Source organism: Streptopelia decaocto, assembly GCF_964273445.1.
Source record: "Streptopelia decaocto genome assembly, chromosome: 1".
Classification (NCBI taxonomy): Eukaryota; Metazoa; Chordata; class Aves; order Columbiformes; family Columbidae; genus Streptopelia; species Streptopelia decaocto.
In genome coordinates, this window is record NC_138663.1 from 24,548,448 (window position 1) to 24,562,316 (window position 13,869).

At 36.2% G+C, this 13,869-nt stretch overlaps 1 protein-coding gene across 3 annotated transcripts in view; it reads left to right on the top strand.

Moving 5' to 3' along the window:
• CADPS2 (calcium dependent secretion activator 2) overlaps positions 1 to 13,869 on the top strand; it is a gene marked incomplete at its 5' end in the record, with an annotated part of 304,710 nt that overhangs the window by 120,392 nt on the left and 170,449 nt on the right. For all 3 annotated transcript variants that reach the window (XM_082042913.1, XM_082042914.1, XM_082042915.1), the window contains 2 exons: positions 7,139 to 7,219; positions 11,147 to 11,383. In XM_082042913.1, the coding sequence (XP_081899039.1) occupies positions 7,139 to 7,219; positions 11,147 to 11,383 (318 nt within the window). The remainder of the gene's footprint in view (positions 1 to 7,138; positions 7,220 to 11,146; positions 11,384 to 13,869) is intronic.

Genomic DNA, 13,869 nt, shown 5'->3' on the forward strand with positions numbered 1-13,869 from the left:
GGGGAAGGTTTCTTTTGTTTTCCTTTTGATTGATTCCTAAAGACTTCAAATGTGCTTTCTGTCTGATTCACTCTGTCTAGGAGAAGTGTTGCATCTTTATTCAACATTTTTATTAATGTCCTGGAGAAGGCAATATAAGGGAAAACTCTGAGTTTACAGATGATACTGAACTGTTTTGGGTACTCTAATGTTGTTGTAGTTGCAGGGAGCTCCAGAAAGACCTCACAAAACTGCATGGGCAAAAGCTCTAATGCAGCTAAACGTATGATAATACATCAGAGGAGAAATAAACACAGGATGCTGACCTGACCATGGGCAGTAACAACAGCTTTAGAAGGGCACCTTGGGTTTCCTGTGGTGGAATCAGTAGTTCTGTGTGCAACAGTAGCATTGTTTTGCTGCTGTACATAATCTTCTTATGCCCATACATTGAGGACTGTGTACACCTTTGGTAATCTCAGGGATATAGCAGAGGTCAATGAGGACAGAGGGTGGCATTGAAAATCATGGAACAGATGCCTGTGGAGGAGAAATTGAAAGGGCTGGAGCTTTTCAGTCTGGAGGTGAGAAGGCTGATGAGGGGGAGTATGGTTGGAGTTTACAAAGTTATGATGGCAGTGGCCAGGGTGAATATGAACCTTCTCTCACCAAATGCCACACCAATAGAAACTGGGCCACTCAAGGATGTTCGTAGGAGATTTAACAGAGAGTGTGTTGTACAGAAGACCATGCATATAGATCAGTGAAAATCCTTGTTGGGATGCTCTACTCTGTCCTCAGCCCATGTAGATAAAAAGAGTGCAGGGGTGTGTTCAGATCCAAATAGGCAAACAAAAGTCTCAGTCTTTATTGTGCAAAAATACATTTGCGTTACTTTCCCAAGTGTCCTGTTCACAAAATTATAGCTTAAGTCAGTAGATTAAAGTGTGCAAAAAATATTGAAGACTACATTTTAATGTGGCTAGGACAAATTTTGAACTGTAATTTTTTTTAAAAAAGTCTTTAATAATGATAATGTTAAATAGAAGATATGTATTCCATTTGAATAATCCTTTCAATCTCTTATTAAAGATTGGATTATTCTCTGCTGTTGGGGACATATTTTGGCTAAGGTTGTTTGGCAAGTTTTATGAAGTTAGCAATTAATAAAAGGCATTTAACGTGTTATGGTTTCTCTAAGAGGTCAATAGCAGTCAAATATGAAGTATGATACTTAGGGAGATGGTCATTGAAGTTAAATTGTACATCTGCACATTGCAATGTAAAATAAACTGTTTCTTGCTAGAGATTTTCTCATTAATACATAAGTACAGTGAAAGTTTGAGCTATGTGCATGTATTTCATGTTAAATTTTGAGTGGAGTGGGCTTCATACAAATTTTTAACTATTCCCCTTACATACATTGTGATCGACTTGAATACTTGAAGTATGTACTTTCTTTCATGTTTATTTTTATGTCTTATTGAAGTTTTTCTTGGAGTTTTCGAAATTGGTAGTCCCTGAATAAACTGAGATCTAATTGTGAGAAACAATTTCTCAGCTGGTACTGAAACACTCAAAACTGCTCTTCAAATGTTTTCAAAGCTTGAGTGTAAGGCAATGCCATACCAAATTCTCAGCTTTGATTATTTGAAAACTGCCACAGTGTCCATCCAATGGCTGATTAAAAAGGTCCAAGATTTTAAAATTGTGTTTTCACAATCAGTTTTGGTTTTTGAACTTTTAAGTTGTTCTATTGCATTGAATTGATTAATATAATCTTCAGATTTTGCTTGGTTTCTATTATTTTTATTACAACCATCTTTTACAAATTAATATATAATCAGCATATTTAATTAGTACAAACAACTAGTATAGAAGATCTCTCCTGCCACCTTAATCAGTCATGCATACACAAATCATCATTGAATTCCCATAAGCAGGTCCAGAACATTATAAAAATATTTCAGAGAACAAAACCTCTCATGTCTGAGATTGTGCAAAAATCATTGTTTTAGAGTGAGAGATAAGAGTAGTAAGGACAATGGTCTGAAAAACACCAGTATTTGCATCTGCTACAGCTGTTGCCTACTTACTGCTTACTTGATTGACAACTAAAATTAAGCACTAGGACTTATCTGGCATTGGCTTTCTCTTCCAGCCTTGCTGCTGAGTGCCATCAGTTGCTTCCAGAAATCCATTTTTTCATCATTATGTAATCACAACACTTTTAATCCAGGACCTTTACTCCTTTTGGTATGTTGACAGCTTTCGCCTTGGCTGTCAGTCAGCAGTCAGGGAGGGAACCTGCAGGTCACCACACATGGGCATCCACAAATATCCTGTCAGCTCAGCAGGACCCAGACTTGGTTACATGTGGCAAAATAAGGCTATAAAGAAAATATGAACATTATCGTCAGGCGGGGTGAAAAGACTTTGAATTTTGTGTTGCAGAGATAAGAGCAAGTCCAAAGATATGTGTACTATCAATTTAGTCATTAAGTGCAGAGAAATTTATATCACTATGGGCAGGTAAGTGTACACATTGATGTTACTCTGAATTAGAAGGCTGCAGGTAAACTACCTGAACATTAATAAAATAGTCTCTTGGAGGAACTGTCAGTTTGAGCACTTGTGAATGTAGAGAACAGTAACTTGCAGCAGGTCAGTACTCATCCATACTCACTCTGGTCTTGTTCCTTGGGTGAAGGACATCTGATTTACTCTGTAGATAGAGGAGTCCAAATGAGGGCCATGGGCTTTCGTGAAGTACCTCTTTGACAGTATTAGTCCCTATTTTGCCTGAAGTTGCTCTTTCACATTAACCACATATTTTGCCAGTGTACCATTTCTCTTTTGCACTGAAAGAAGCAAGCATTTTACAGGCTTTAAAGTAATATATATTTTTAAAAAACCTCATTATTCAAATGAGAAACACAAATTATTCATTTTTTTCCGATGTTTTAAAATATGTAAACATAAATTCAATCAAATGTATTTCTGTTCTGTGCTGTTTAGGAATGCAAATTAAAGAACAGTTTGTCAAGCAAGATATCATGCTGGTGATCCAAATAGTGATTTTTAACTCTGACAAGTTTACAATCTTTCTTAAATGAGCAAATAATCAGAGGTGCATAAACTCTGTGCGTATTCAAGACAGCGAGCAGCATGGCCTCAAGATGAATGAGTGCAGAATCTGATTTAGCCTCTCGTTGTGGCATTTTGCAGCCTGATTGCTGCAAAGTTCATTTTCCAAAGGTTCGGAACTTGGCCAGAGTTGAGCTGATTTTTCCCAGATGGGGCCCTGCTAAATCTCGGATCCTTGCTTCAAAGCAAGACGGTGCTAGAGCTCTTTGACGAGATGGTCACCATTTTTCTTATTGTGAATAAAGCTGTGTGTTGTCTTCCCTGGCCTCTTCAGAAGCAACGGAGTGTTTTGGTTGAAATTCTTAAAGGAGAAATTTGGAACAGAAAACTTCAGTCTGTCATTTAGAAGTTGACACATGAGCAACTGAAAACATGCTCTAATAAGAATTGTTGGGCAACTTGCATATTGAGGACATTCCCACTTCATCTCTAATAATAAAGAAGTTTGTAATAAGAATGATTGCCCTTTTCAGAGTGAAAAAAAATAAAGGCAACTTCAAGTATTAATGAATACAAATGTTTTTGAATGAATAGCTTGATGTCTAATGGTGGCAGGTTTATTTTAGAAAGCTGTTTTTTAACAGCATTGGGGGAAAAAAAGGATGATGAGCTACCACTTTTTTTTTCTTTTCAATAAAAAGTAGCTTGTTATTCACTCAAGCGTAGTCATTCATAGCTACTGAGTTTTCTGAAGAAGCTTTTAAAATCCAAACAATCATCTTTACAAAAAGAAAGGGCACAAGTGACAGAGCTGTCTTACTCATTTTCTTGCTGGGAATTAACTCTCAAAGGAGGAGTCAGTCTCTGCCTCACTGTTATAAGTTTCAGGGGCCAGATATAAGGCATTTAGGGGAAACACTGGTTTGCTTGGTCAGGACTTCTAATGTATTTTGCACTAAAAATGGGTCTTTGGTGTCTGTAGAGTCTTCAGTAGTGAGGTCCCCTGCTGCTTAAAATACTAAGTGGTTATGTGTGGTTTAAGGAGCATCCCTGTTGTTGCTGTAGTCAATAAAGAGCCATGCTGTATAATTACTACCATTGTAGAAAGCTGTAAAGTTTTTATTAAATGGAACCTTTACTTAGCAATTACTGATTATTTTTTTAACTGGATTTGAGTTGCAATACTAAAAATCTGAGTTGCTATTCTCTAGTGTTACATACATCTCTTGAGGTCCCTTCCAATCCCAAACATACTGTGATACTGTGATTTATATTAATTTCTGTTCACAGCGTTGTATGCTTTTCTAGTTTTTATTTACAGTTTGGCAATTATTACAGTGGTTGTGATAACTGTGTATGTCTTGGGTAAGGATTTGATCCATGAATAAGGAATTAATGAAAAACATACACTTAATGTTAACCCTTGTCACCACTTCCCACCCATACAGTGGGTTAAGTGTCTTCCCTGTGTAAAAAAGTGGACACAACTCACAAATTCCAAATGCCATGTTTATTTTCAGAAGCTATTGAGTCTTACTGTTGTTGTCACTCCAGATTCAAGAGATACATACAGTACGATTGATTGCACATTCATAATCGCTGAGTGCTTTGCTTCCAAAGTTGTTTTTCATGCAATTTGTTGACTTTAGAATAAAAACAGGTAGAATGACCTTGCATAGAACGTGATACCAAGTTACTGTTTTTCTCATTGTCACTTCATTTTGCATACTGCAAAAATTCTAATATCAACAACTTCTTATTAGAATGACCTACCAGTCATTCTTACCTTGGCTCCTTTCTATAAGTAAAGCAGTGTTCTTCAGTGTTTCACCTCTTCAGCATCTTTCTATACCTTACAAAACATCGTTACATACATTAACAAAACTATTAAAATGTGTAAGTATTTCAGGAAGAAGACTGAAGTTTAAAAATAAGTGAGTAGGGAGATCAACACATTTTTAAGTACTCAAGTATAAACAGATAATGGGAAGCAATGTATAGTTAAGGAAAGAACGCTAAGGTTTACAAACAGCTTACACCTTCATTAACTTAAATGTTCGTTTCCTGTGTTTTTAAATGGAAAAATATTGAAATAGTCTTTAAACAAAAGCGTTTGCCTCTTCAAATGAGTTAATAATAGAAGCAGTGATTTAAGTTAAATGTTGACACAGGAAAATTTTTAGTTTCATTGTGATCTCCCATTCCCTCCTTTTTGTAGAAATAAAAATTCAGTCATTAGAATTACGTTCAAGCAGATATTTTTCAAGCAATTGCCTGTAATGGGATATATTTTAAAAATAATGTTGACCTTCTCTTAACTCAAAAAGGAAAACAAAATTGTTTCTCATATTGGACATATTTAATGCTGATTAAAGAAAAATAATTACAAAAATTATGTGGTTATAATACAAAGGAAAATAGAAGTTGGAAATATTCTCGGTGACAAGTACACTAACAGGTCTCTTACTCTGTTAAGAAATGGAATAATATAAATTTGGCACTTTATGTGAAATACTGTAACTGTATTCTGAAACCCTAAAATATTTGCTTTTGCCAAGAACACTCTTGCCATTTATGCTCACAGTCAAACTGGGAGCAAATTTACAGACACATTTAACAGGAGAACCCTTCCAGTCTGGACCATAATCCATTTTCTCTTTAGTTTAAATTTGAGCCTCTTTTGGGGGCACCGATCAGGTTTTGTTCTCTTATTTTCTGGCAGCCTGGATCAGTTCCTGCAAGGATCTTGTGTGACGCCAGGTGGCACAGGTGACAGGTTGCAATTGCATGCTCTGTCATTGCTTCCATAGTAGCAGAGGAAAACTTTTCATCCTTTTGCTAAATGTGGCCAGATTTGCATTATGGATAATGCTGTAATTGACCTGTAAACACCGAATAGTATATTTTAGATTATTCCTTTAAAACAATTGTGTTTTGAAAGAAAAAATGCCTAGTTTTTATGAGAGCCTTGGTTCAATAACATCTGCTGGATTTAGTTGAGAAGCATTGCAAAGGAGACAGTTTTATGTGTTTGGTCTGATGCACTGAATAGTGAATAATTGTATGTTCTTTAGCCGAAGATCTCATTTAATTAGAGAGCCATTTTTTGCCAATTTACATCCCTAATCAGTTTAAGGTGTTTTTTTAGTGATGAGCAATTCAGGTATCCTTAAACCTTATCTGTGTACTAAATGCACTGGGGTCATACAAGCCTGTTGCATCATGTGTGTGGTTAGCCCTGGGGACAGAGAGCTGTCCGCTGGGACTCTGTCCTCAGTTGGCATTTATTCAGGTAAGAAGGCAAGTTGTGCCCGATATTTCCTGGAGCATCACCCGTCCTCCTCTCAACCAGCCACACAGATCGGTGCGTTAAGGTGAAGCCCCACTTCACCTATACTCCCCACCCACTGCCCTTAACAAGTAAACAGGTGAAAAATGAGCTGGGGAGTCTGTTATCTGGTGAAACCCAGCTGTTCTGTTGAGGTGAAGAGAGATGAGTCCTTCCTGTTTAGTTTAGTCATGACTGTTCCCTAGGTATGAAAATATTGGAGGCTCGGAAACTGAATGCGCCATGATGTGAGCAGTTGGCCAGTATTTTGGGAAAACAGCTATTTGAGTGAAATAATACCATACTTAGAATGCATAGCCACACAGTTTTCTTTCCCTATACCTATATATTCTTATACAGGAACTCATGGCACCAAAGAGCAGATTTCCTTGCAAACATTTTCTAAGCCAGTCTGTGAGTCCAGTTTTCTGCTTCATGGAGAAATGTTTTCAGCTGCTATTTACATAAGTAAATAATGCTTCTTCTGTTTAGCCTGAGTATTAAAAATTCAAGGGAATGCTGACTACCCTTCGGAGACCCTTACTGCCAGGGGTAACTGGTGACCATTGCATTTCTTTCATATTGGTAAGACTCAAAGCCATGTTTTTGCTTAGTGTTTCACTGATTTTAAGACGAAAAGGATGCAATTCATTTCTGTTTGGATTTTAACTATGTTGTTTGCTGTAAAGCTAAAACATGGTGTGTGTTTCTCACAGTTAGCTTTATTTTTGTTCTCTGTCCAAGTTGGATAATGGAGATGAGCAAGCAGCCCAGATCAGACGTGAACTAGATGGACGACTGCAATTGGCAGAACAAATGTCAAGGGTAAGTGGTTGCTTTCATGTACCAAGAATGTATCTTCATATGAGACTGAGGGGAACAATATATATTGGGGGGGGGTGTGTGCGTGCGTGTGTGCGTGCGTGTGTGCGTGCGTGTGTGCGTGTGTGCGTGTGTGCGTGTGTGCGTGTGTGCGTGTGTGCGTGTGTGTGTGTGTGTGTGTGTGTGTGTGTGTGTGTGTGTGTTCGCAGTTTTTGATGCTACAATTAAGCAGATGATGATCTGAAAACAGTCTGGCAGATGCATTTTTTCTGCTCTGGAGTATCTGTGTCAACAGGGGTAGGCAGAAAGCAAAACTTGGTTTTGGGAAGTCGTGTGCTGTGTGACCCTGCCTTTCCTTCATCAGCAAGCCCAGTGGTTTAAGCAAAGGGTATGTTATTTATCTATTTTGAATCATGCCTTTTGGAACTAAAATAAGTCATTTTTTTACATACAGAAGTGCATTATGCTCTGCCTAGAGTATAACCATGATGTTTATGTTTTACTACAGGTTATATGTGACATACTTTTTTAGTATATATAGTATAGTTTACACTAATAGATTAAGTTCATAATGGCTATATCAGTATTGCAAGTAACAAAACTATGAGTGAGTCTTGTAGGTCAAATTAATGGTGACTGGGTAAACGATACATTTTTTTGTACATTTTAGAAAGCCAAGCCTATTTTTCTCTCCTATAGCTTGTATTTTATTTCAGTGGATCGAGTTATGTCCTTCTATATTACATATCACAAGTGGGATTGGTATTGTCCCTGGTCATATCTTATTAAATTTTGGAGAAAGACTCGTTTTTCACAGAAAGGCAAGCTCAGGCCTCTTCAATCTCCTGTGAAGCCTAGGCTTATAATCAAAGTTGTCCAATAATCCTGTTTGCTTTGTTGCCTTCTTGCCTTTAGCTCCAAAAGTTAAAAAACATTGGAAGCATATATGTTATACTGTGTGTGTGCAGAAATAAGTATATTATATTAATATCAGAGTAACTGTAACACAGTTAAGATTTGCCTCTTTATTTAAAAGGAAAATATATCATTTGGGTCTATTAAGTTCATAAATAGCAACTTGGAGGTGTGATCTTCTTAAAAAGCAAAATGCCATCTATAAAAATTTCAAATTCATTTTAAAGCAAGTGAAAATTATGAGCACTATTTAAACCACGTGAACCTTGTTCATTCTGTCTCTAATGTGCATACACTGCACATCTGTAGATTTTTTAAGGAAAACTTTTTTTTTTTCCATTACCGAAAAATTCTTATGGTTGCCACAGTGTCAGCTACACAGCTTTGCACAGAATAAGGAACTCCATGTCCTTCCTGGTACATCCAAGTCAGAAATCAGAGTTTTCATACATCTCTTTTAAAGTACTTAAAATGAAGGGGTTTTTTGTAAGGTACTTTGAGAGTTAGTCGTAATTCTGGCAACTGTGAGAATTGTTGAGATCATTTAAGCCTAAGCGATAAAATGCTGCAAAACAGGAACTTTGTTCTTAGAGTTCAAAAGCAAGGTTAAAAGTGTTTTGATACTGGATTATGTATTCTGGCTTCTTTGTTGGTAAAGAGTTTTCAGTAATTACCTACCTGTAAGAGAATTATTAAACTGCAGTCTCAAAAGATCAGCCCAGCTCAAGAGAAATTTCTCCATATAGCTTTTTTGTTTCTGTTGAGGTCTCATTCCTGGTTCCTGTAAAAACTTGCAGGTTTTACAAGTTGTCAATTATAAATGAGAAGTTCATTTTAGATGATAATTTAGCCTATTTAATGGAGGCAAGATCTTTAGAAATATACTCATCTACGAAGAATAAAATTGATGAGGAATTTTCACATCTATTTGCCCATCTGTTTCTTCAAATGACTAAATTTAAAGTAGTTGAATTCAACGTGTGTGTGATCTAATGGGATTTTCTACCTATTGTAACTGATGCTCTGCTTTTCTAAGATAAATTTTTATGTGATCCTATGAAGACACTACTTGGTGCCTTTTGTCCTTGAGAAATGCATCCTGGAAATCCATTTTAGCACTCTCAGAATCCAGACCTAAAGGCTCGTGTGTACATCAGCTTGTTCAGTGTCTCGCATCTGTCCCCAGGGTCTGTTTCGCGATGTGTCCCAGTATGTTGCAATCAGATTTCCCAGAACTCCAGTGTTGTGCAGGGATATGTGTTCTTCAGATGATCTGGGCTTTTCAAATCAATGTAATTACATTGATTGTGCTTATGCACTAAAAAAATAGTGGAGAAACCTCACTGTTCTTGTTGTGTATCTAACTTGTTTTAAATGTTATGTGCTATAGCAGTTTGCTACAAATTCACCATCTTAAAAAAGCAAATAAAAGGTTAGGGGGAGTGGGAGAAGGGAAATTCGTAGACCTTAGAGTTTTCATGGAGGATCTTCACCCTTGTTTTGGGAGGGAGAGAAGAGGCTACAAACATTCAAGTTTTACAGAAATAAAGGCTTCCTTATATTCCGATAGCGCTGTCTTAAATCATGGAAGATTATAGTCATAAAAAATACACAGCAAAAGGCATTGTAAAAATTTTCCTCAGTTTTTACATTGGAGTGGAAAAATCTTCTTACCAAGAAGAAAGATCTTTTAACTGCATAATAACAGCCTGTCTTCTCGGTCTTCTGTATTGGCATATTATTATTTGAATGATCCTCACAGGATAACGCGTGGTTTGAAAAACACTCTAAAGTGGGGATTTTTTGTGTAGAGTACCTTGGACCTTACCCTGTGTTTGTAGTTTCTAACTGTAAATGACTTTTTCTTGATCATTTTTTTCTTTTTTTTTTTTTTTCCAATCTGTACTGTACTGGCTTTGCAGTGCTGTAATGAGCCAGACCACTGGGCTTGCTGCAGGTATTTTGGGTCACAGTCAACTTGCTTGCTCTCCATTATTGAAACAAAATCAACTGTAAAGGTTTTAATGTAAAAGATTTTATGATACTCTTTGTAACACCTAACAGTAAAAAATGTCTGATTTAGGAGCAAGGTGCCTACCTTTGCAGATAATTCCTGGGGAGCAGTGTTTGTTTCTCATTTATATGTAAAACATATATTTTAGAAGAATTTGCATTTTTGTTTAATCTTAAATGATATATTTTTCCAAACTGCCCTATATTCAACATCAGAGGAGAAACTGTGCGAAAAATTGGCTCTGTGTGTGTTCGTGTATGCATTATACATGTTCATATATTCCCTCTTTGTTATAAACACAATATTTAAACACTATTATCTAACTCCTACAGAGGAAAAAAGTTACTTTTAAGTTCTCTCTAACACGTTTAAAATAATTACGTTTAATAATTCAGTATTACTTTGAAAATGAATGACCTGTTATTAGAAATAAACAATGACAGGAATTTCATGTCATGTTTGTAGTTTAACAGCTTTATGTTAGAAGCATGAATGTCATTGGCTTATCATGGGAAATAGATGAAGTAACAAAATTGTTAGTGTAAAGTTAATTTTGTCAATTTATGAAATATTTTAAGGTAACATTCAAGATATATTGTCAGTGGATACACTTAAAACATGAGTATTAGAAATACCTAAGGTGTACATATTCAGCTTGGGTTTATGGTTAGATGATTCGGGGGGGAGGGGGTGGCAAGAGATTCTGTGATTCTGTAGATGCCCCTTTATTTGTTTTGTCATGCTCAAAGACATATTTTGTCTACTGTATTTAAGGAATAAGATGGAATTCTCAATTCAAATTACATTTCTAGTCAAACTTAACTGTATGGAATGGGATTAGCCTTCCTATTACTGTTTTGAAGATATAAAAATAGACACTGGATTTAGGACTTTTATTTTCATTAAATATCTCTTAACTGAGAGCAAATCTGTAAATTAATGTAACGTATAATGTGGGATGATTTATTTTCCTCTCTAACTTTTAAAATATATCTTCCAAGGAAAGAAAATTCCCAAAATTCATAACAAGAGAAATGGAGAACATGTACATAGAAGAGTTGCGGTCTTCGGTGAATTTGCTGATGGCAAATTTGGAAAGTCTTCCAGTGTCTAAAGGTGGGCCGGAATTTAAACTGCAGAAGTTAAAGCGATCACAGAATTCTGCATTCTTGGACATAGGAGATGAAAATGAGGTTCAGCTGTCAAAGTCTGATGTGGTCCTCTCCTTCACATTAGAGGTAATCACGTATTTCAGAGAAAACTTGTTGAGAGTTTAAATTACTAGAAAATCTATAGCTTGATACTTTTTCTGTTATTAGTCCTTCCTTGGTAATTTTAAAATTTTATGTAAAATAAGTAAATGATCCTTTGTCTCTTCAATAATTAGGAGTTAGAATACAGTTATATGATGCATTTTCCTCTTGCAGCAGTGGTTGCATTTGGACCCACACAGCAATGTGGGCAGTTGAATCTCCCACACAAATGTAACTTCAAATGAATTCCAGTACGTTAAATACTTAAGTATACTTTTGAAGGTAATAATGAAATACTGTTGTTATCAGGAACAGAGAAATGGCTTATCCCACTGTGTGCAATTTTAATATTACTAGCTAATAATGTAAAAGCTCAGCATCAACTTTCAAAGAGTATTAAGATCCATCATTCTGTACACTGAAAAGTATTATTTCATCAAGCATGTCAAACTGGAGTGCAGGCCTCAGTACTGAAGTATATGATAAAGTAGTTTTATACATCCTGTGCCTCTCCAGCGTGTGTGCTGTGTCTTCCTCAAATGGAATACCAAGCCTGGAGTAGTCCATAAATAGCAATAAGAAAGCGTAGTTCTGAAGCACCTAAAAAGGACCTGAAAAAGTTTGTTAATAATGTTTCCTGTCTTTGAGAAAGTTTTCTTGGTGTGGGATGTAAGAAGAAGAAAAGCTTTCTCTGTGCCTCTAGAGAGAAATATTAAGTATGTAGTAAAAATGATGTGATATTTTGGGGGAAAAGCATAGTAAAAGATTGTAACAACCACAAAATGAAAACTGACAGGAGATATACTTTCTGATAAATCTGAAACAGTTCTGCTTTGTTTACAGCCCTTCCCCTCACACCAGAAGTGTAGACTACTAGGTCTGTTGAACTTCTCTCTTTTGCTTTTTTTTTTCCCCCATCACTGATGAGGAAAACACACAGATGTTCTGCAAGGTTACTGATTTACAGTTCATTCTGTGTAAGGCAAAGAATTAGTGTGTTGCTCTACATGTAGCAGTTTTTAGTAGGGCGAATTTTCATTTTAAACATGGTGTTAATCACATAAGTTGAGTTTCTTGGTGGACAAGTATGTGCGTCTTACTCTTGGGAAGCTAAATCTCAGAGGATATAAGGGCAAAAGAAAACAGCTGAACTGAAACTCATTTAGCCTGAAACATGGAAGAACTGCTGTTTTCTATTCAATTGGACATTTAAATAAGAAAAGCTGATTGCATTTTCTTGGAGACAACATACTTTATTTTTTGAACATGTGAGGTCATATGTGCACATCACATTTCTTGAATAACATGTGAACACATCTTTGTCATGTCTCTCGTGGTGTGACTTAACTAAATTATAGGGTTACCAGCAAATTCCTCGCTGAGGGCTGCTCTACAGACACATGACCGAACAGGAAATCTATAACATGTCTAAACACTAGGACAGAGCATGAGAACTTGATGAAAATATTTGGGGGGGGTGGCAGGAGAGGGGAAGTGGCCAGGGTTTATGCTGCCACTGCATGTTGTTGTTAAGACAGAACAACAAAAGATGTGATTAACATTTATAATGTTCTGGTGGGAATGGGCCATGTTGACTAAGAGATACCCCTGCACATCACTGCAAGCAACAGTGGCCAGTTTTGCAAGTTGGATGTTTCCTCAAATAGCCTGTTTGTAGAAATTTGTAAAATAAATAAAATATCAGTGTAATAGAAGACTTAATCACTTGTGTTCTTCAGCTGTTGGAAAGTTTTAGAATTAGACAAGCAATGTTTAGGAAGCTGTTTATCAGCTAATGAGCTAGTAAATCAGCTAGTGACAGTTTCCTGCCTAATGAAATGCAACTCTTCTCCGTTACCAGAATCCAAAATTGCTACCATAGGCAAATGTAGTGTGCAATTAAACTAGAAATTCAAGTAAAAGCAGTATCAACATAAAAATGAATAAACATGAAGTCTGCAGTCAGCAAGGACGTAGGTTTGGTGTGTGGAAAGACCATATAGGCAGTATTAGCTAGAAGGATATGTAGTGCCGTCTCTCAGTGATCATTGATCACTTTGATAACTGCTTGAATTCCTGAACCACAAAAGACAGAAAAGAGAGATGATTATGTCATTCTTCCTGAATTGTTGTTATTATTTATAAAGCATAATAGGCAGCTGATAATTTATGAGTAGTGTAAAAATGTTCTAAATGATCAACGACTGTCATCTCACTGTAATATCACCAAGCTAGCAATTTTACAAGACATGTCTATTACTAAGGTTCTGGGAGTTCTAAAGTACAAAGGATTTTACAGCTAGGGGCAAAGTCTGGCTTAACATACTTGAATTGAAATAAATTGGCAAATATGTAAACAGTTTAACAGTAAAATATTATAGTAGCTGCTTACTGAACTAATGAAACCAAAAGTAGTCAATACTTTTGTCACCTTTAAAACAATCAAACAAATATTGGTTTTGGTATATAGT